The following is a 21,179-nucleotide window of genomic DNA, read 5'->3' as shown; positions in this document are numbered from 1 at the left end:
CACTTGGAAAAAATCTCTACAATGTATTTTGACTCTGGCTAAAATATTCCTATATTATTTTATGTTGAATGTTTTGTTCTATCGATATCTTTTGGTAGGAATATTTGGTAAGTTTTAGGTCTGCTGCAACACCACAATCACTCCCAAGCACATGTTGGTCATGTCTCGAATGAATATAGTTGATCAGGCTATATTGACCCTAGACATGATTACATAACTGCCCAGGTTTAACTGCAGTATTCAACATCCAAATACTTTTGTTCGGTTCTTTTTATGATACGGTTTCTGGTATGTAGGTATGATTGTATACTTTTTGTAAAAATACTTATATTTTAAAAGTATACTTTTAGTTCAGAGCGCTTCGGCCCCTTGGTGTTTATAGTTTTATACCATGTAAGGTTTGGTATACTTAGTTCACTATAAACAATAGCTCTGATACCAATCTGTCACACCCCCGAACCATAAGAAATAATGGCAGAAACGTCCGGGGGCGGGCGACGTCATGCGTAGTATCACAATAACCGTATCATAGCAATCAAAGTAAACACAACCATTACATTAAAATATGAGTATTTACATTTGTTTGAAAACATAGTTTATATACATCAAAATGTAGCAAAATATAAAGACGAGACTCCAAAATGCTTTGTCCTCTCCAAAAGCTGGCGAAGGTACCTATCTATCATTGCCCTGAGAATACAAGCGGCTTCGAAAATGTATCAGCATAAAGCTGGTGAATTCATAAGCATGTGTTTGTATTGAAAACTAGTCACTAAATTTGTACAAATGGTTTCTTTTCATTATAAGTAAAATGCCATTTGTATTGAAAATCATTGTTATCAAGTCCTGAAATGTGTATGCATGCTTTCCAAGAAAATCCAATATTTTCGAACATATTTGTTGATTACTGTATGAAAAGTATGTTCCATTCGAAAACCCTAGCTACCACCAGTATGTATAGTAGTTTATTACCTAAAACAAAACCAAAGGTTGTGTCCCTGGAATACCCTCCAGTAAGTAGATAGGTAGTTTTATTAATTAAAATAAAACTATAGAAGGAAGAAATCCCGTAAACAAAGGTTAGTTGACACTGTTGTAAGTTCGTGTTCGAAATCGTTTGTATATGGTGAAGAGTATAAATAATTATACACAAAATAATTATTTAGTAAAATACTCCTGTTATCTGAATGCAATAATGGATAAACTAAATCTGTCATAGTTTATATGTTTGACTTTGTACGTAGTTTGAATCTATAAGACTGGTAATGAAATCCCCAAACTATACCTATTATAGTTTGAATAGTTTGTTACGTTCATGTACTGTTCTGAAAACTATGCAATTAAGTTTAGAAAAACATCCCTTATGCTCCCCATATTACAAAAGAGATAAAGTATCTAAATGTTTGATGTAAAATCATTGTAATTGCATCAGTTTTTAACTTGTGAAAACCGTTATGTATGGCTTGTATCCCCCCCCCCCCCTGAAAACTTTTAAAAACTGTAAAAGCATAGGGGTATGAACTCACTGCTTAACGTAGGATTCGAGTGTAGATCAATAAGAGTTGTTATCATGGGCATTCACATCTCGGTCAAAGGGAACTGTGCGCGATTCTCTCGTGAATCGCCTGGGTGTCAGATAATGCCTCGGACACAAACATGTATATTTAACATATAAAGCGCATATATGTATTAGATGAGTACAAAACATTATTTGTTATTGAAGGAAACCACCTTAGGGTCTAGGAAATACTTGAAACTAAGTATTACAATCACACGGGATTGAAGATGGGGAGTTTGTGGCCGTAATCAGGAGTGTGAGGTCATGGGTTTGCGGCCCAACAGTGTTTATGGCCCAAGTGTTTGCGGCCTAAAGGTTTATGGCCCATGAGTTTACGGTCGTAAACACTTGGTGAGAGGTGTGATTTTTGATGTTTCAAGGTCCTTTCTAGCCTCTTGGAATTGTTCTAAGCCTCGTGTACAGCTAAAATGGGAGTTTAAGGTCGATTCTTGACCATTTACTAGGGTTTGCAGCCAATGATGAGTGTACGGCCGTACACAGGGTTTATAGCCTTAAACCCTTCATTTTTCATGCTTTTTGGGTCGATTTCTAGGTGAAGATGGAGGGTTTCTAATAGATACCAAGCATAGGAGATAGTTACTTACTATTAGGAAGCTTGGAATGAAGTTTTTAGTCACCAAGAAATAGTGTGTGTTCTTGGTGTTCTTGGTGAGAGAGAAGATCTAGATAAAGATGAGATTTAATGAGATAAAACATGAATTTATCACTAGAATAAGGATTTGCAAACAACATTCAATGTGGAAAAACACTTACATCTTGAAGATCTTGGAGAGAATTCGATGAATGTAGAGAGAGAGAGTAGAGAGAGGAAATCCTTGGAGTGGTAAAAGGATGAAATGATGGCCATTCATCCCTTATATAGGGGTGAGTTTACAACCAAGGGGTGGGGTGGGGGTGTACGGCCGTAAACTCGATTTTGTGGCCGTACACTCCTCTCGAAGGGGTGTTTGGCCCGGATGCTATGCTTTGACTCGGAAAAACTCGTTCTTGGACCCAAACCTTAAGTGTTCCGAGTTTATAATTTTTAATTAGACCCGAGAAGTTGATGGAAAATTTAATAAAAATTAAATTTTATTAACAGAAGCGGGTTAAAAATAACGTAAGAAATTTCGGGTTGTCACAATCGAGGAATTTCAGTTCATTTAAACCCTAAAGTTTATTTTCGTTTTTCATGGTAGAAATTTGTAAATCATCATTTACCTAACTTCAAATATTTTGTAGCTTAAATTACAGCATCCCTCTTCTAAGTTATAAAATATTATGTTTGGTCCTAGCCTTAATATTTCATATTGGGTGTTATATTAAGGACTTAAATCAACTTGCTTGAATTTCTCCCTCATATATGTCTTGTTCAGACAACTATGGTCTTCCTTATCCTTTTGGATAAAGCTTTCCTAATGAAGATGATATCCCACATGGCGATCAAGGTGAACGATTAATCCCTTTATCATGCATTAATGGGACTGGAAATTATACTTCACTTCCTCCACCTCCTCTAATTTTCTCCTAACCAACAAGTTCTTGAAAAGTTCAAGGTCACTCAATCCCTATCGGCAAGGAATGTATATATGTGCTCACATCTTGGAGATGAAGTCAGATATTGACAAGCTGGGAGAGTTGGTGTCACACCCCCGAACCATCATATATAATGGCGGAAACGTCCGGGGTCCGGTGACGTCGTGTGTAGTATCACAACAATCGTATCATAGTAATCAAAGTAAACACAGCCATTACATTACAATATGAATATTTACATCTGTTTGAAAACATAGTTTATATACATCAGTACAAACAAAAGATAAAGACGAGACTCCAAAATGCTTCGTCTTCTCCAAAGGCTGGCAAACGTACCTGTCTATCATTTTCCTGAGAATACAAGCGGTTTTGAAAACGTATCAGCATAAAGCTGGTGAGTTCATAAGCATGTTTATGTATTGAAAACTAGTCACTAAATTTGTACAATTGATTTCTTTTCATTATAAGTAAAATGCCGTTTGTACCGAAACCATTGTTATCAAGTTTTGAAATGTGTATGCATGCTTTCCAAGAAAATCCAATATTTTCTAACATGTGTGTTGATTAGTGTATGATAACTATGTTTCGTTTGAAAACCCTGGCTACCACCAGTATGTAGTGTATGTTCTATATGAAAACCATGGCTACCACCATTATGAATAGTAGTTTTATCACTCAAAATAAAACCAAGAGTTGGATCCCTGGAATACCCTCTAGTAAATAGATAGGTAGTTTTATAACTTAAAATAAAACTACGGAAGAAAGAAATCTCGTAAACAAACGTTAGTTGATACTATTGTGAGTTCGTATAACCATGCTAATATGACTGATGAACTCCTTGACATTTCTTCAGGTGTCGTACGGATACAAAATTTGTCACCCCAGGTGTGCCCGCCTAACTGTAGTTAACAATTAAGGTGTGGGATTGTCAGTCCCAAATAGATCTATTCACAAATTTTACGCTCTCCCTCTAGGAGACTCTGAAGTCTTTTATTCCTTCTGGGAGGGATAGTATCGGTGCGGTGCATAAGGCTCGCTTCGGCGTTTGGAATGCTTTCTCTCGCTTCTCTTCCCAGTCAAAGGCCATGCCCTTCTGGGTCTAGTCGTAAGAGGTTTTGCAATTTGAGTGAAGTTCTAAATGAACCCACGATAGTAGCCAGTGAGGCCTAGAAGTTGGCAAATTTTGGTAGGCTTCTTCGGTGCTGACCAGTTCTTAATGGATTTGATTTTGGGAAAGGTCCACATGAATTCCCTCTTCACTAACAATGTGACACAAGAATTCGACTCTTCAAATCCAAAACACGCATTTAGAGAACTTCGTGTAGGGCTTCTCTGATCGTAACATTTCCAAGATCTGACGTAGATGCTTACTTTGCTCTTCCTTACTATGAGAGTAGATAAGTATGTCATCTATGAAGATAATGACGAATTGATCCAAGTAAGGATGGCATATCATATTCATTAAGTCCATAAACTCTATGGGTGCATGGGTAATCCGAGTGGCATCACTACAAACTCGTAGTGTCTGTAACGAGTTTGGAAGGCTATCTTCGGGACATCCTCCTCTAGCACTTGTAACTGGTGATACCCATATTTCAGATCTATCTTTGCAAAGTAAATCGCCACTTGAAGTTGGTCCAACAAATCATCTATGCGAGGCAGAGGATAACGATTCTTAATGGTAAGCTTGTTGAACTCTCGGTAGTCGATGCACATACGAAACGATCCGTATTTCTTCTTGACGAACAAGAGTGGTGCTCCCCAAGGTGGGAAACTTGGTCTAATAAAGCCCTTGTTGAGCAGTTCGTTAAGTTAACCGGACAGTTCTTGCATCTCAGCAGGTGCTAGATGGTAGGGCGATTTGGCTACTGGAGTAGCCCCTAGAATTTAGTCGATTATGAACTCGTCTTAACATAGTGGAGGTAATCGTGGGAGTTCTTCTGGATAGATGTCGGTGACATCTAAAAGAAAGTACGATTACTCATGAATTAAAGAAAGGATAGGTACCTCTTTTCTATCCGCATCTCTTGTCCCGATCAGTGGGGAAAGGCATTTGTTTGACTCCAAAGTTTATTCGCATGGCAGCGCGATCACTCGTAGTCTTGGGCAGTCTTCATCCTGAAGTTCATATTAGAAGTCATATTTGGTTCATCAATCACAGCTTCGCGTATACAAGTCGTATATAATTAAGACTGAAAAGGCAGTCGAATAAATGGTTCTTATCTAAGCTCACATCCAAACAAGGAAAAGACGTTAAAGCGGAATCATCAATTCTTAGCCTGTAGAACCTTGATTGTATACCACCCTTGAGTATACATTCCTCAGCGATAGATTAACCGCATGGGTCTTCGCATTGAACTTAATGTACTGTACGAGTGGTATTCGGGGTAGGTTTCTTCGGGAAGGATATGAACCATAAGATACTCTATGCATAAGTATCTCGGAGTTCTGGAATGACGACTTCGCTAGAAAGGCGGTTACGGGGAAAAGAATTTTCACATGAGACTAGCATTGAAAGGATCGACTAGACTCAAGTTACATGATAATGTGGGACTACTCGGAATGAAAGGAGTTAGACTAATTGAGAAAGGTGCTACAAAAACATAATGGCACAACTTTGGTAGAGTTTCAGTACTTTAGTTTATCTACAAGACTACTGCTGCGAACAAGGTATACTACAAAAAGTAAGTATACTCAGCACGAAAGTCCCTTGACTGCCTGGATCTCACAAAAGATAAGACTCAAGTTGCACTAGTTTTTACCATTTTATAAGCCTACTATAATGAAACGCCCTAGTATTTCAACGTAGATCTGGAATAGTCTCTCCTGCAACAGTGATCCTTAGTATTTTCCCATCTGCGCCAGAGTTCTTTGTTATTTGACAATCCTTCTTGAGATGTCCTTTCTCCCTATATATATGACATATCTGGCTTGTACCATCATCGGTGGTGGAAGTGATGTGAAAATCCATGTGGATATGAGCACCTTCGTTGTTCCTCCCTTTTGGACAATCCCTATAATAGTGTCTGGTTTCGCCACAACTATAGCAAGCCTGGCTGGCTCCGGTGGTGGAGGTGGTTCTACAGACACAAGCAGTGTGCCCCATTTTGTTGCATTACAATTCACGGAAAGCTCCAATATGATGATAGTTACACTTGTTACATTTCGGGAGTGTTCCCTCATATCGTTTGATCGGTGCTGAGGTGGCAGGGGTCGCCACTTGTTGCTATTGCATGGCAAGCCTTTGAAATCGCTTGCGCTTCTTTTTGGCTTGACACTTTCATTTCTTAAACTCTGAGTTATGGCTTTGGGTGTTTGTGACCGTTATCATTTGTTCATTTCCCGAATTGGTACAACAATTTGAATTGTCGATTCCATTTCCATCATTAGTTCATGTTACTAGTGTGAAATTGTTCTAGTACAGCCGTCACGGCAGCTGTTACTACAGCTTGGAACGTAGCAGCATCTATGTGCAGAATTCGGGTTTCTTTAACTAAACGGTTATTTCCATGTGAAGACATGGTTCTGGTGCATGAAAGGAAAACGAATTTATAACTAAATACATAAATCGATAGATATGATGACTCTTAATGAAACTCTGTGACCCACTGTTTACAAATTGTAATTATAAATACTTTGAGCCTATCATATAGCGTGAGTATTGTATTCACCAACTCACTAGGTCATATGGATCTTTTAGCTATTAGGGTGACGCATAAGGTTTTCTGCCACTCCGTATGACTCGCGAGTGGTTTACCCTGTTCTCTGTCCTACTCCCGACGAAAGTAATATGATGATCTCTTATGTTCCTGTGGCATCTTCTCATATTTCTCTAGTTTCATACTCCTCTGTCGACTATCCTAGTGAGGTGATATCTCTAGTTAAGTTGTCAGTGCGAGAATGAGAATGTCTAAAGAATTTATGAGAATAATTAAACTATTTCTAGTACTAAATTTTATAATTGAGATCCTTATTGAGTCCTTCTATCATCACCTAGCATATACAAAGTATATATAACTCAAATCTAATAGACATTCGAATATGTGGTACTTCTCTAAATCCACATCCAAAGAAGGAAAGTAAGTAAAGAAAACCCACTAATTCTAAGTCTATGAGATCCTTATTATGTATAACCTTAGGATGTATACACTCTGTAATTATAGACTTATCAGTAAAAGTCTTTTAATTCTCACATAGCTATTTACAGTTATTTAAGATACTCTTGTAATATTTTATTTTATGTTTTGTTCTAATGAATTCTTTGGACCTAGAATTTGGTAAGTTTTAGGTTTGTTGCAACACCACCATCATTCCCGAACACACGTTCACCATATCTCAAATAAATATAGTTGATCAGGCTATATTTACCCCAGATATGATTACATAACTGCTAAGGTTTGACTGTTGTGTCCAACAATTAAATACTTTTGTTATGTTCTGGTATGACATTGTTTTATAGTAAGTATGTAGGTATGTAATTATGTATACTTTTAGGTTAAGTATTTTAGTACTTAAAAGTATAAACTCTTGGTCAGAGTATTTTAATCCCTGTGTGTTTATAGTTTGTATATCTTTTATGGGTTGATATACTCGATTCACTATAAACAATGCTCTAAAACCAATCTGTCACACCCCAAAACCGGAACGGCGGAAACGTTTGGGGGTGGAGGACATCATGTATAGTATCATAACAATTCAAAGTAGTAAACAAGCATCAGCATCATCCATTGCATTAATAGTAATAATTGATAAAAGTATGTTCTTTCATAGTAATAAGACATTAAAACAAGTAATCAAAATAAAAGACGAGTCTTGAACACGCTCCGTCTTCTCAAAACCTGGTCGATTGTACCTATCTATTGATGACCTGAGAAAACAAGTTATTTTGAAAGAGTTTATCAGCATAAAAGCTGGTGAGTTCGTAAGTATTTAGTGTCATTATTTGTATGAAAATGTTCGTAAGTGTTTGATGTATAAGTTTGTAAATGTTTGTAGTAAATGTTTGTATAAGTTTGAAGAAAATGTTTGTATAAGTTTGAAGAAATGTTTGTAAGTGTTCAGTGTAAATGTTTGTAGTAAATAATTGTATCTCCTAGAAAATCATATATTTTCTACTAAAAGTAGCCTTCTACCAATGCAGCAAAAGTTATGTATGTTTGTTTGTTGTAAATGTGTGTATTTTTCCCAAGTGTGACTATCATTAACAAAATATAGTTTATACATTAACGATTATGTGAGAAGATCACAAAATGAATGCAATAGGGAAAATATTAAAGTACTGTAGTATTGTATTATAGTAACCATTGTTGTACTTATTGCCTTAAATCGATTATTTAAGGTATAATGTGATGGCTAGTTCCCGTTCTAAATGCTCTCCCTGTGAAAAGATTCTGGGAACTAAACGCGACCTCAACAAACCAGTTGTTAGTCGTGCACATCCACATTAAAGTTATATGATCATGTATACCCGATTTAACTATCACCTTTTGTTTAGAACAATGAGTTAGTGATTCATTGGTATAATTAGATCTTGTAGTTGTTGTATGCTATAGCATCTTAGTATGTATAGTTTCTCGTTATAGTATTCTCTATCTGTTTCTCTTTATAGTATGTATTGTTTTATGTAAGTTTCAATGTTTCTAGAAATAGTAATTAGTAATTCCCTACATAGTATCCTTTGTATGGTATTCTCTTAATATACTTGTATATGATAATATTCTCCTAAACTATACTTATAATAGCTTACTAGTAATCTTTGTGATTTGAATGAATGACGGTATACCTTTGCTACCCAACGGAACTGAACTATCTGATAGAAATTTTATCTATACATATGTATACATAATATATAATTAATATTTAAATGACATTCGGACAAATAACCAATACTATTAGGCCACATCCAAATAAGGAAAAGGAAATAAAGCGAGTTAGCAGTCCTAAGTCCTTTAAACATTACTTATATATATATATATATATATATATATATATATATATATATATATATATATATTCACGCATTTGACAATATATAAGTTTAAAAGAGGTTTTGTAAGACATTTGAAGAGTAAAATAATAAACATTGATGACTTGATGTCAATTTATAAAACTAACTAAGAGTAGTTTGTTTGATAATACAGTTTAAAGTGTAACATCTCGAGTCCAGAAGTGCTAGTTCGGGGGTTCAAAGTGTAAATTTGAAGCGGCAACTCGGCGAGTCCATGGGTGGACTCGGCGAGTAGGCGCTGAGTGAAGAAAACCCTAAATTCGGGGGATGAGCCCTATATAAAGAACATTATACCCTCTCCCCAGCCTCTCTGCTCTCCCTTGAAGTCCAGAAACCCTAGATACATGTTTTTGAAGGTTTTGAGAGCATTTGATCATTTGAAAGAAAGTTGGAGGAAGATCTTGGAGAGTTAGGAGGCTTGGAGCAAAGGGCTTTGCTTAGATTCGGATTCCTTGCTGTTGAGGGCTTCATTTTGAGGTAATATCTCGTTCTTGGGCTGTATTCTTCTAGATTTATCATTTTTGAGTTTTATGGAAAGTTTGGCTTGTGGTATATGGAGTTTGAAGGTTAGATCTGAGGTTGCTACCTCAGATCTGGAATGGAGAAGGTCTAGACTACACTAAAGTCCCTGTTATTGAGTGATTGGTGAAGCCATCTTGTCCCAAACCCTAGCCTTAGTGTGTAAAATGACTAGATCTCTTTGGATTCACGTAAAGTTTTCCACTTTACGTGATAGAAGGGTTGTAGAAGGGTAGATCTACGTTTTGGATCGATTGCATGGCCTGAAAAGATTCTGTATGGGTTAAGAACAAGTGGTACTCGGCGAGTCACAAGGGTGTACTCGGCGAGTTGCTTGAAGGTGGATAGGAACTCGACGAGTTTGAAGAACAACTCGGCGAGTTGGTTGAAGATAGCCTTGGACTCGGCCAGTCTGTTCTTGGACTCGGTGAGTTTGTTCTTGAGATCTTAGCCTTTCCTGGTTAAGCTAAGAATCGGTGAGTCAAGGGATGACTCAGTGAGTTGGAAGGCGGTCCTTTTCAGTATGGGGGACTCGGCGAGTCAGCGGGCTGACTCGGCGAGTAGAGTCCGCCAGAAGGTTGACTTTGACTTTGACTTTGACCAAGGGTTGACCAGTTGACTTCCAGGGGTATTTTGGTAATTATTGGTATTTATTGAGTTCAGTCTTTTGGTATTATCAGTGGTGAAGTTCATGTCGGAGGTTGGAGCAGCGTGATCTATCTTTTCAGTCAGCAGTTGCGAGGTGAGTTATCCTCACTATATCAACAGGGTCTAAGGCACCAAGGTCGGCCCTTTATCGGATTGTAATCCGGGTATTGTTGTTATGTTGCTGTTTTACTATGTTTGCATCCTGGTAGTTAGGATGGTATTCGTTAGAGACCTGGTTAAGGTCGGTATCCTGGTATATAGGGTGATGCTATGATAGTGACCGGTTAGGTCGGTATCCTGCTTAGAGTATGTTGTGTTACGTGATCTGCTAGATCGCTTTGATTGAATGTGAATTGTTATATGATTGTATGTTTATGTGCACATGGTTGTTTGACTGGGGTTGGGTTGAGGCGGGACATGCTTTGTGCTGTAGGCCAACATACCCAGGGCGGACCGATTATTCTGAAGGCCCAGCGAGCGATTCGGATAGGCTGTAGGCCCCACAAGGGCGGTCCAGACGTGCCGAGGCTTGGAGAGTCGACCAGGCCGACTGAAGGCCCGATGCGGGCGGACCAGTCATACTGTAGACTCAGAGAGTGAACCACGTGGGTTGAAGGCCCGTTGCAGGTGGACCAACCGCACTGCAGACTCTAGGGACATGACTAGGCTTGGAGGGTGGACCAGGTGGACTGAAGGCCCGATACGGCGGACCAGTCACACAGTAGACCCGATATGCATGGCTGTTCTGTGATTCGATATGATATAGCATGTTATGTGTATGGTATATGTGGTTGGTATTTTGGGGGTATCTCACTAAGCTTTCGGGCTTACAGTTGTGGTTTAAATGTTTTTCAGGTTCTTCAGGAGACCGTCGCAAGGCAAAGGCGTGATCGTACCGCTCCTCTTATTTATGTTTTATGTTATGTTTCTGGGAATACTCTGATAATAAATGTATTAAAAACCTTTTTGTAAAAACTTAAAGTAATTGGAATGTTTTGAAAAGTTAAAATTTGTTGAAAAATTTATGGTCGTTATATAAAGTATATGAAATCTATTATTTGAAACATAGTTTGAAGTATATGAAATCTATTGTTTGAAACACAGTTTGAAGTATATGAAATCTATTGTTTGAAGTATATGAAATCTATTGATTGAAACACGGTTATAAATCACATGTGATTGATTATATAACTAAATGTTTTCTACTTGTACCCCCCCCCCCCCAATAAAATCATTTAAAATCATTTAAAAGATAGATTAAGGGGTATGAACTCACCTGTAGTGAGTGGCTTGGATGAACAAGTGGTATAAGATGTTGGGTGTCAAGTGAAGACTTGATCACACACACGGATCCTAGTTAGCACATAATGACACATATATACATCTATTTAGTGATTAAACAACTAATTTAGAAAGTATGGGCACCCTAGAACATGGAACACACTTTGATTCAAGTGTTATAAGCATAAAGGGTTGCATCTTAGTGTTGTATGGGTGTACCTTGGAGTTTACGGCCTAAGAGCAAACTCCCCATGAGTTTACGGCCTATGGTTTGTGGCCCTAATGAGTTTACAGTCGTAAACTCATGGTAAGTTGTACCATGTTGATGTTTAAGGTCCTTAACTCACTTTGGAGGTGTTCTAGACGTAGTTCTAAGGCTAAGGAAGGAAATTAGGACAACTTTGCACCCAACATTAGATTTTACGGCCAAAGGATATTGCCTTGGCCGTAAAGTCTGTTTTTTAATGATTTTTGTGTTGTTTTCAAGTGGTAAACTAAGTGATTCACTCATATAACAAGCTAGGGTAAGAGTACTTACAATATAGAAGCTTGTAAGGGTGTTTAAGGTCCAAGAACACTAGTGTGTGTTCTTGGTGAAATGAAGAACACTTGAAGATCTAATCAAAAGAAGAGATTCCATGGATGAAATCATGTATATTCACTAGATATGGAAGGATATCAAGTTGAAATGGAAAGATTACTTACACTTTTGAAGATTGGAAGCAAAAGTCTTATGATCCTTGGGAGAGAATGGGAGAAAATTGGCCAAGGAAAGAAAGATTGAAAGAAATGGCTAAGACTTATATATAGAGAGAGAGGTGAGTTTACGGCCTACTTGGAGTTTACAGCCGTAAACTCTAAGTGTTGTGGCCATGAACTCATGTTGGTGGTGGTTGAGGCTTGAATGTTGTTCAATGGTTCTAGCAAGTACTTCCTAACACTCATTTCGTGAATGTATTGAGCTCGAAGCACTCAAACAGACTCTAAACAACGCTAAAAATTAGCAGAAACAAGTCTGACTCTGATTGAAATGAATGGTTTGTACAAGATAAAAAATTCGGGTTGTCACAATATTCGAGAATAAGAAACAAGAAAGTATTAAAATAGAAAACAGATATATAAATGAACAAAGTAAACTTATCTTGAGAAAAATGAAATAGCAAACTTACAATCATAAAAATAAGATAATATTTGATGAAGGGGTGAAGCTGAAGCAAAATTTGAAGTCGTCTTTCTCTGAAAACACAATATGCACATTGTTTTACTCATTGATCAGGTGGTGATGGTGGTTTAGACCAGAGAAACAACGGGAGAGAGAGAGAGAGAGAGAGGAAGAAGAAAAATTCGATGACCAATAAGTGGTGCGATGTCGATGTCTAGATTAGGGTTTCAAAATATGGATCTTCATTACCGTTTTCTTGAGAATACACACATGTGCGGTTGTGGTTTTGAAAAGAGAAAAAGTGGTAGAGAGCAATGTTTTAAAACCCGGGTTGACCCGGCCGGTTCAACTGGTAGGACCGTGACCCGGGGTAGAAGACAGGTCAATTGAGACCGGTTTTTTGTAAAAATACGAACCGGATCGAACCGGCCGGGTTTCCTCTAAACCGCGGTTCAACCGCTTATTTCGAACCAGTTAAAACCGGATTGACCCGTTTTAATAGGGTTTGGATAGTTGGAAACAAGTAACGAACGCCAAAGCAACGAGCCGTTTGCGGTTTCTTCAATGTTTTTCAATGTTTTTAAATATTTAAACTTTGTGGACATTAAATTGTTGGTTTTATATGGTTATGTATTATGCATGAAAGTAAAAAATATATAAAAATCTTAAAAGACCATAAACCGGGTTGACCCGGCGGTTCAACCGGTTGACCCGTGAACCGGTCATCATACCGGGTCAACCAAAAATCCGGGTTTTAAAACATTGGTAGAGAGGGATGGCCGGTGACCTATTCTAGCTTGTAGTGGCAACATTATGAGGGTGGTGATATCGGAGGTCTGCCTGAAATTGGGGAAAATGAGGAGAAAGACAAAAGAGATATGCATTTGACGACTGCTCATTGTGTGTAGAGGAGGTTAGGGTTTTGATGTTGCAACATCTAGAGAAAGTGTAAAGGTACGATGAGGTATATGGTTTGATTGTAAGCTTAATAAGATTGTACATTATATTGTAATGGGTATACTTCTTAAATTTCAAGAAATATACGGTATACTTTATATAATAGTTAGTATATATATATATATATATATATATATATATATATATATATATATATATATATATATATATATATATATATATCACCTTTATATAAACACACATTATGTTTGAAAATTCTTATTAATTTATTTTCAATTATCATATTGGAGAATATTAATTATAGAATGAATATTTATATCTATCACCTCTTAAATATCTAGCCAAAATTCATGGATGTTACATAGTGTGTCATGACCAAGACTTGTAACGACCTTGACTTTTTCATCTAACCTCCAAATTAGTCACCGTTTTCACCTATGGTTATGTTTTAACATGGAGAATAGTTTGAATTAACTAAATTTAAGATACATGATTAAGATCTTCAAAAGTGACTTAATAGACCACTAGTTAGAGTTTGATACACCTTTTAATGTTATTAGGTGACACTTGAGTTACTACATCATTCTTGGGGAAAGAGGATGGGTTAGAAGATTTTGCATACCTTAAAGGTGAAGTACGATAGCTTTAAAGTAAAATGGGTAATTACCAAATACATGTCCCTATGTAAATAAGAAATTATGTTTTTAAGAAAAGAAAAACGACTAGGTTCTTTGTAAATTTGATTTGCTATGTGAAATATTAATATGTATCTATGTGCAGTTGTACATATATGAAATTATGTTTTTTAACATATGTTTTGAAGACTTAATGACTATTATGAATTGCAAATGACTTTTCTCAAGAATATGTGAATCCATATGAGTTCACGATGGGATTGGAATGACTCACGTTTATCCAACCTAAAATCCGTGGTAAATGACTTTGATGATGTTTAATGACTTATGACTGGTGATGGTACTCTATACACTGCCTCACTTGAATACATGGTCTCGGAAAAAGTCCTAGCTACGAGTTTAGGGTTGCATATAATGTTTACCATAGGAAAAGAGTTAGACGCATAATGCATTGCATCTATTCTTATTATGACTTTAATGATAATATTTTAAATGTGACTTTAACTATGGTACTTAGTATTTTAGTGATGATATTTTGATTATAACTTCAATGATAATAGTTTGAATATGATTTTAATGATGATATTTTAATCATGACTCTAATGATGAATCAAGTGATGATATTTTGATTATGACTCTAAAGATAATGTTTGATTATAACTAATAAGGATATTTTGATTAGGACTCTAATGATGATTTTTTTATAATAATATATAATGAATAATAATACTTTTTATTTAAAATGACTTACGGTTATTTGACCACGAATTCAAGAGTTTTCAGTATGTTTAAGGTTTTCCTAAGATTTAAGACTTGAATTTTCATAAAGAGTTCAATAATTTTTTAAGGAGTTCTCATTAGTCAAAGGTATTAATCCAATTTCTTTAACTCTAAAGGTGTGAATTATAGTATTACTCGCTAGGCATTCCCAATGTCTAACATGTATACTAACATCCATTCAAGCGGTAGTAGAAAATGAAGACTTAGAGGATGATTTGGAATTTTAAAAGGGCACGGTATTGTGTGGTTACTTATATTATTATTTTGATATTATGATTGTTTAACCTTCTCTAAGTACTTTAATTTGGAATTTGTTGTGTGAAAAAATGACTATGGGATCTAATTCGACAACTAATGATTTTAAAATGAGTGAAAAATATTTTTTAAAGAATTGAACATTAAACAGAAAATGTGGGTTCTTACGATTTAGCTTTTGAGTTTTGAGGATTTCACTATTTTCATTTATGAGAGAAAGAAAGAATAAGTTCAAGGTGTCTTTATTACTCTTTTTCTAATATGTCAATAGACACTTTATCTACCGGATAAATGTTACATCAACCATTTTTTATAAAGGTAGCAAAAAATGCATTCGTTTAATTTCTGAGACAAAATTATTATAATTAACTTCACCATGTTAAATAAAAGTAGTAGAGTTGATTGGAGGTATATCAAATTTAGTTCCCATCGTAAACACTCAGTTTATCCCCAATTAGGTTAAGAAAGTAGTAGATTCAATGAAGATATTGCGATCATGGACCATTAGATCCGAGGATAAACATGACTACTAGTGGAAGTTTTAAAATTGTATAAAGAAATTAGGGAAAAGGATTGTTTGATAACTAAATAAACAAACAATATAAGTAGTGTAAAGGACTGCTAATCGACATAGTATACAACTAACATAGGCTAGGGTACTACTAAGACCGGTGGGAGTGGCTGCAGTGGAGACCGCACCACCGGTGCTACATAGGCTGGAACACCGCCCCTCCACCGCAGTTGGGAGCGGTGGAGGCCGCACTACGGCTTCCCATGAGAGCACTCCTCTCTTTTATTTTCATTCAAAGTAACCGTTGAATGGTCGGATTTTTTAAAAAAAAAATGTTTTTTTTTTCTTTTTTAACCTTTAAACTTTCCTATTTAAACCTCTCAAACCTTAATAATTTTTTTTATCGTTCTACTACAATTCCTCATAAAAATTTAAAAATCATCGTCATCCGATTCTTCTGAAGACTTTGATATTATGTTTGTTTTTGTCATTGCTGCTAATTTGGCGGAACAAATGTATGAAGCGACATGTAGTAGTGCAACCGGAAGTGTAGAACGGAGAACCCGAAGTTATGTTTATAAAAATCGTGAAGAAGCAAATCAATGGTCGATACAAGACTAAGAAAATATCACGTTTCAAGGGTACTATTTTCGAAGGCGTTTCAGAATTTTCAAACATTTGTACGAACGTAGAGTCGAAGATCTAATGAGGGAGTGTATTTTTTCCAACAATGGTCCGATGCTTGAGGTACACTCGGTTTCACCCCTTTATAAAAATGCACAGTCGCACTTAGTAAATTAGCATATAACACCTCTCCTGATGTGTTGGATGAGAATTTTAGGAAGTCCGCTAGGACTGCACGAGATATTCTCCATTATTTTTGCAAAACTATTCTTCAGCTTTATGGGCCAAAATATTTACCTTAACATACACGCAATGACATCATAAAATTGCAATCTCATCATGCTAGTGTACATGGGTTTCCTGGAATGTTAGGAAGTTTAGATCATCTACATTTGGCATGGAAAAATTGCCCTAGCTCACACCATGGTCAATTTACTCAAGGTGATCATGGACATCCAACAATTATACTTAAAGTGGTGGCATCACGGATCTGTGAATTTGGCATGTTTTTTTGGTTCACCTGGTTACCTTAACGACATTAACATTCTTAATCATTCACCTATATTTAACAACATATATGACAGATCTACACCAGGTTCTTTCCAATTGTGTGGAAAACCATATAAATATGGTTATTATCTAGTTCATGGGATCTATCATGAGTATGCAGTTTCTGTTAAATCGTTTATATGTCCGCATGATACTTGTTAGAAAGAATTCAAGAAAGTAGAATAAAGAGCTAGGAAGGATGTCGAGTGGGCTTTTAGAGCTCTCAAGAAACGTTGGTTCATATTGAAAAAAGCAACAAATTTTTCAACGAGGAAAAAATATATGAAGTCATGTATGCATGTATAATACTACATAACATGATTATCGATGAAAAAGTACGAGCGATATGTGATTATGATGAGCAGGAAACGATTCCTGAGACACAAACAATAAAAAATGGTGACGACGAGTACATTGAAAAAAGAGCAGAGGTTTGTTTTCATTGAAACATTTCACATTCATTGTATTTTTGTGGAACACATTTACGTGATTCAACACATTCACCTCAATTTGGATCCTCCGGATGACCCGAAAGACGAGTTTTCGAAGGACGATTTCATATAGTTCGTTTATATATTATTTTAATTTCCTATGTTTTTTTGTAGTTTGTAGGTTTTTTTTTAAATGTTATGTTATTTTTTTAAGTGATGCAATGTAATAGGTTTTTTTTATTAATGAAATATTTTGTTTTTCATTAAAACTACAAATTTTAATTATTTAAAAAAAAAATATTGAGTGTGATACCACTCCGTTGGTGTGATATGTAACCATATTTTTGTGGTAAATGGTGAGGTGACGCCTACGTGACACTGTGGTTTCATGAGGGAGTATGACACCGCTCTCTCCAGCCTAATACACAATAGTCAATTAGTAGAGCTCATACTACAAAGGTAGATACTACATAATGAAATATGTTCTTCTTTGGTAGAGGGAATCATTGGTATTAAAAGGAAACTTTGGTGGAAGAGGAAGTAGAGAATCATCTTTTGGTTTATTGGGAGAGGGTGAGTTAATTTTGTCAAATGGCTCATCAATGTTTACAACACTGTCTTCTCCTTGTTGGCTAGAGGGACGACTCTCTGGCAAAAACCATATGATACGTCTTCTCCTTGTTGGCTAGAGGGACCACTCTCTGGCAAAAATCATATGATACGTTCTTTGAACTCTTTCTTCTATTGTATAATCTCAAATGATCTAAGGAAACTCGACAATAAGTTTATGTATAGCACCAGTATCCGAAGGTGCAATAGTATTGTTAGTAGAAACTTGAATGACTTTATTGAATATCACAATGGTACATATAAAAGACCGATGATGACCATGTCCATGTTCATTTATTGAACGTGTTTTGTCTCCAATCTATTCATCCGAAGAACATGCCTTCACATATTGTGTCATCACCTAGCCATTAGGAACCAAAGGGCTTCTAGCCCATATTAGATGATGCCCTCCCTTTTTGAGGTTGAAGGTTCAAGTCCCGTTGTGAACATAGGTGGAATTAGGTGTTAGTTTAGGAATAGATTATAATATTTGTATTTATCGATTTAAAATAAAAATAAAAATAAAAATAAAAATAAAAAAATAAAAAATAAAAAAAAAAACCCGACCATTAGGAAAAAAAAAAAAAAAAAACATTATACTCCACCATTTCAAAATTCTCCTTTTCTTCGGCGTCCTCCCAACTATGCTAAGAATCCCATTTCATTCCACTTCAACCAAACACAACATAATTCAATTCAAATTCCAATTCGTTCAAATCCCAATTATTGACATATTTTAGTTTCTTTCAAAATATTCTCCCAAGCAAACATCCTCTTAAATCAATTATAAAGTCTAATTATCTCATGAATTACTTCCACCAATGCAATGTTATGATAATGTCCCCTTGGTAATTAACTTTGTTTTCTCAAATCTAAAGTGAATAGTAAGTAGTTGCATTATCTCACTATGGTCATGTCGTTGGTATTTGACCACTTCTTTAGTGGGTGCACCATTGATGTATTCTTTTGCGTTTTGAAAGCTCCTAAATTCCATTCTAAAATCCACAAATTTCAAAACTCCTATTATCACCTCCTTGTTAAAAATACTCAAATACCCTTCAACCCTGTTTCAAAACCAATGATTTAAGCCAAAATCCAAATTCTGTTTTCAAGACCTTGTGTCACCCAACTTCATATGTTACAAACGTTATGATCGACCAATTCCATTTCTTACACAAGATTAGTTGTCAATCAAAATCACATCAATACCATTAAAAACAGATTCCCCAACATTTATAACATCAAGATTCTCATATTAAACCAACAATAAACCACCATAGAGTATGTACAAGATTATAGAACAATCACGTTTATCCAAGAGTTATAAAACCAAAAGGAAAATTATTAGATCAGATTTTGGATCTTCTTCAATGGTATCCTATAGGAGCTGGAGAATCTTTAAGCTCAAGTCCTTGATAATGAATGTCCTGAAAAAAATAATCATTCCCCATCGTCAAAAATACGTAATGAAACAACAAGAATACACAAGAAAATTAAACCAGATTAAAAACGGGATTATAGATGTTAATTAATTACCGAAGCAAAGTGATTAACATCACGATGATGAGCTTCATCTGCTCTCACAACCATGACAACATCACGAAGAGTTGAATCAGCAGGAAGACGCCAATAATCGATAGCAATTGCTGGAGCTTTGACGTTTTCAATGGTTCCTTTGTCAAGCTCCTTCAAGAACTCAGTGTATGAATGAATTGCTTCTTCCTCAAGGTATCCCACGATTCTGTGCGCTAGTTTAGGAGAAGCAAGATATGCGAGAAAGTAGGCGTTGAAGAAGACGCCTTGAACAGTGAAAACCAGGGCACGTTCGTACCACCTTGGTTTGGAAACCTCCATGAAAGTCATTAGATGCATTCTTTCGTTCTCTGCTTCTTCTAATAGAGCTTTGATCCACCCACCACTGGGCTCGAAACGTCGGAGGGATTTACAGTGAAGGAGCATTCCTCCGACCATTCCGGGAACGGCGGCGACGGTTTCAAGCATCATTGCTCGACATCCATATCGTTTCTATAATGATTAAATCGATTTCAATACATGTTATAGTTTTGATTACGAATCGATTTGGTTAAAATGAGTTTACCTGAAAGAAAACATCGGTAGGGAAACGGAGAGATTTGACAGTCCAGTATGCTAGTTTATCCAAAAACGTCGTCGGAGTATGGTGCTTCTTTAGATCGATCGAGAGATCTGCTTGGTATGTCTCCCATGGCTGACGAAGAAATTAAGATCAGAAAAAACTGAATGTGATAACAGAAAATATACATGACGATTTATAGAATTGTTTAATTGAAGCATACCCTGAAGCAATGCCACTTCCATTCTGAACCATCCTCCTTCGTAACTTTAGGTGGTTGTACACCCCAGTAACTGACGACCTCTTTACCTTTCTGACCACCGGCGGCTGCGCCGCCGCTACCAGTTGCCTCTTCCTTCTGATCCGGCTGCTGTACTTTCTCCCCCAATGTCATCGTACTCGCATGGCGAGCGCCAATCGGAGACGACGTGATCCACCATGTCACCACCGCCTTTTCAGATCCGATGAGGCCAGCGTTTGCTCTCATCACACCGGTAATGGAAGCGTTTCCAGCTGCGGTTGAAAACAAACGTGGACCCATTTGACCCATCACTGATCGGACTACAGTCGTTGCTCCACGACTCATCATCTTCTTTGACGATCACTAAAACCAGAACTTGAAACACCAAAATTAATGGCAGTTGAAAGAAAATTGGAAAGTTGTTGTGAATTGCTTTTTGTGTGTAATATTTCTTGGCGAAGGGTTTATGGGTTTTGGCTCATTTTATACCATACAAAAAGGTATGGCGGTGAAAGGATACGGCGACGTTTCGTGTCCGATTGACGATTGTGAACTTCGTCGAAACAAATCAAATTGTGGCATACGTTTTTCCAATTCTAGCCTTTCATTTTGTAAAGCTATCCAATGACTCTAAAGTGTGAAATGACTATTATACCCCTGGATTAAATTTTATTGGTGATGCAATATTGATTACTTATACGACATGCAATTAATTTTGGCGATCTCGCTATGTTTGGAGTAATTAACAGATTAAAAAATGGTAGTATTTTGTAAAGTAGCTAAGTAAATTAGATTAAATATCTAAAATGATATCAAATAAAAT

General features: G+C 36.4%; 1 protein-coding gene across 1 annotated transcript; it reads right to left on the bottom strand.

Moving 5' to 3' along the window:
• Nucleotides 1-19,255: 19,255 nt before the first annotated feature.
• On the bottom strand, nucleotides 19,256-20,827 carry LOC111897513 (ubiquinol oxidase 2, mitochondrial-like). The gene is made up of 4 exons (XM_023893466.3): nucleotides 20,339-20,827; nucleotides 20,122-20,250; nucleotides 19,560-20,048; nucleotides 19,256-19,450 (listed from the first exon to the last, which is right to left on the bottom strand). Exons 1-4 carry the CDS (start codon nucleotides 20,702-20,704, stop codon nucleotides 19,391-19,393), a joined length of 1,044 nt encoding a protein of 347 aa, XP_023749234.2. The 5' UTR covers nucleotides 20,705-20,827; the 3' UTR covers nucleotides 19,256-19,390.
• Between the last annotated feature and the right edge of the window lie 352 nt (nucleotides 20,828-21,179).

This window comes from Lactuca sativa, chromosome 5, assembly GCF_002870075.4.
Source record: "Lactuca sativa cultivar Salinas chromosome 5, Lsat_Salinas_v11, whole genome shotgun sequence".
NCBI classification, from domain to species: Eukaryota; Viridiplantae; Streptophyta; class Magnoliopsida; order Asterales; family Asteraceae; genus Lactuca; species Lactuca sativa.
The sequence above is the reverse complement of the archived record's forward strand: the minus strand, read 5'-3'. Positions and strand labels throughout refer to the sequence as shown.

What these genes read in the sequence shown, in the direction of transcription:
- LOC111897513 (XM_023893466.3), bottom strand. Translation starts at nt 20,704, where the DNA reads ATGATGAGTCGTGGAGCAACGACTGTAGTCCGATCAGTGATGGGTCAA. An exon ending in CTACCGATGTTTTCTTTCAG is followed by an intron (nt 20,049 to 20,121) that starts GTAAACTCATTT and finishes TAATCATTATAG; the next exon opens with AAACGATATGGATGTCGAGC. An exon ending in ATGTTAATCACTTTGCTTCG is followed by an intron (nt 19,451 to 19,559) that starts GTAATTAATTAA and finishes TATTTTTTTCAG; the next exon opens with GACATTCATTATCAAGGACT.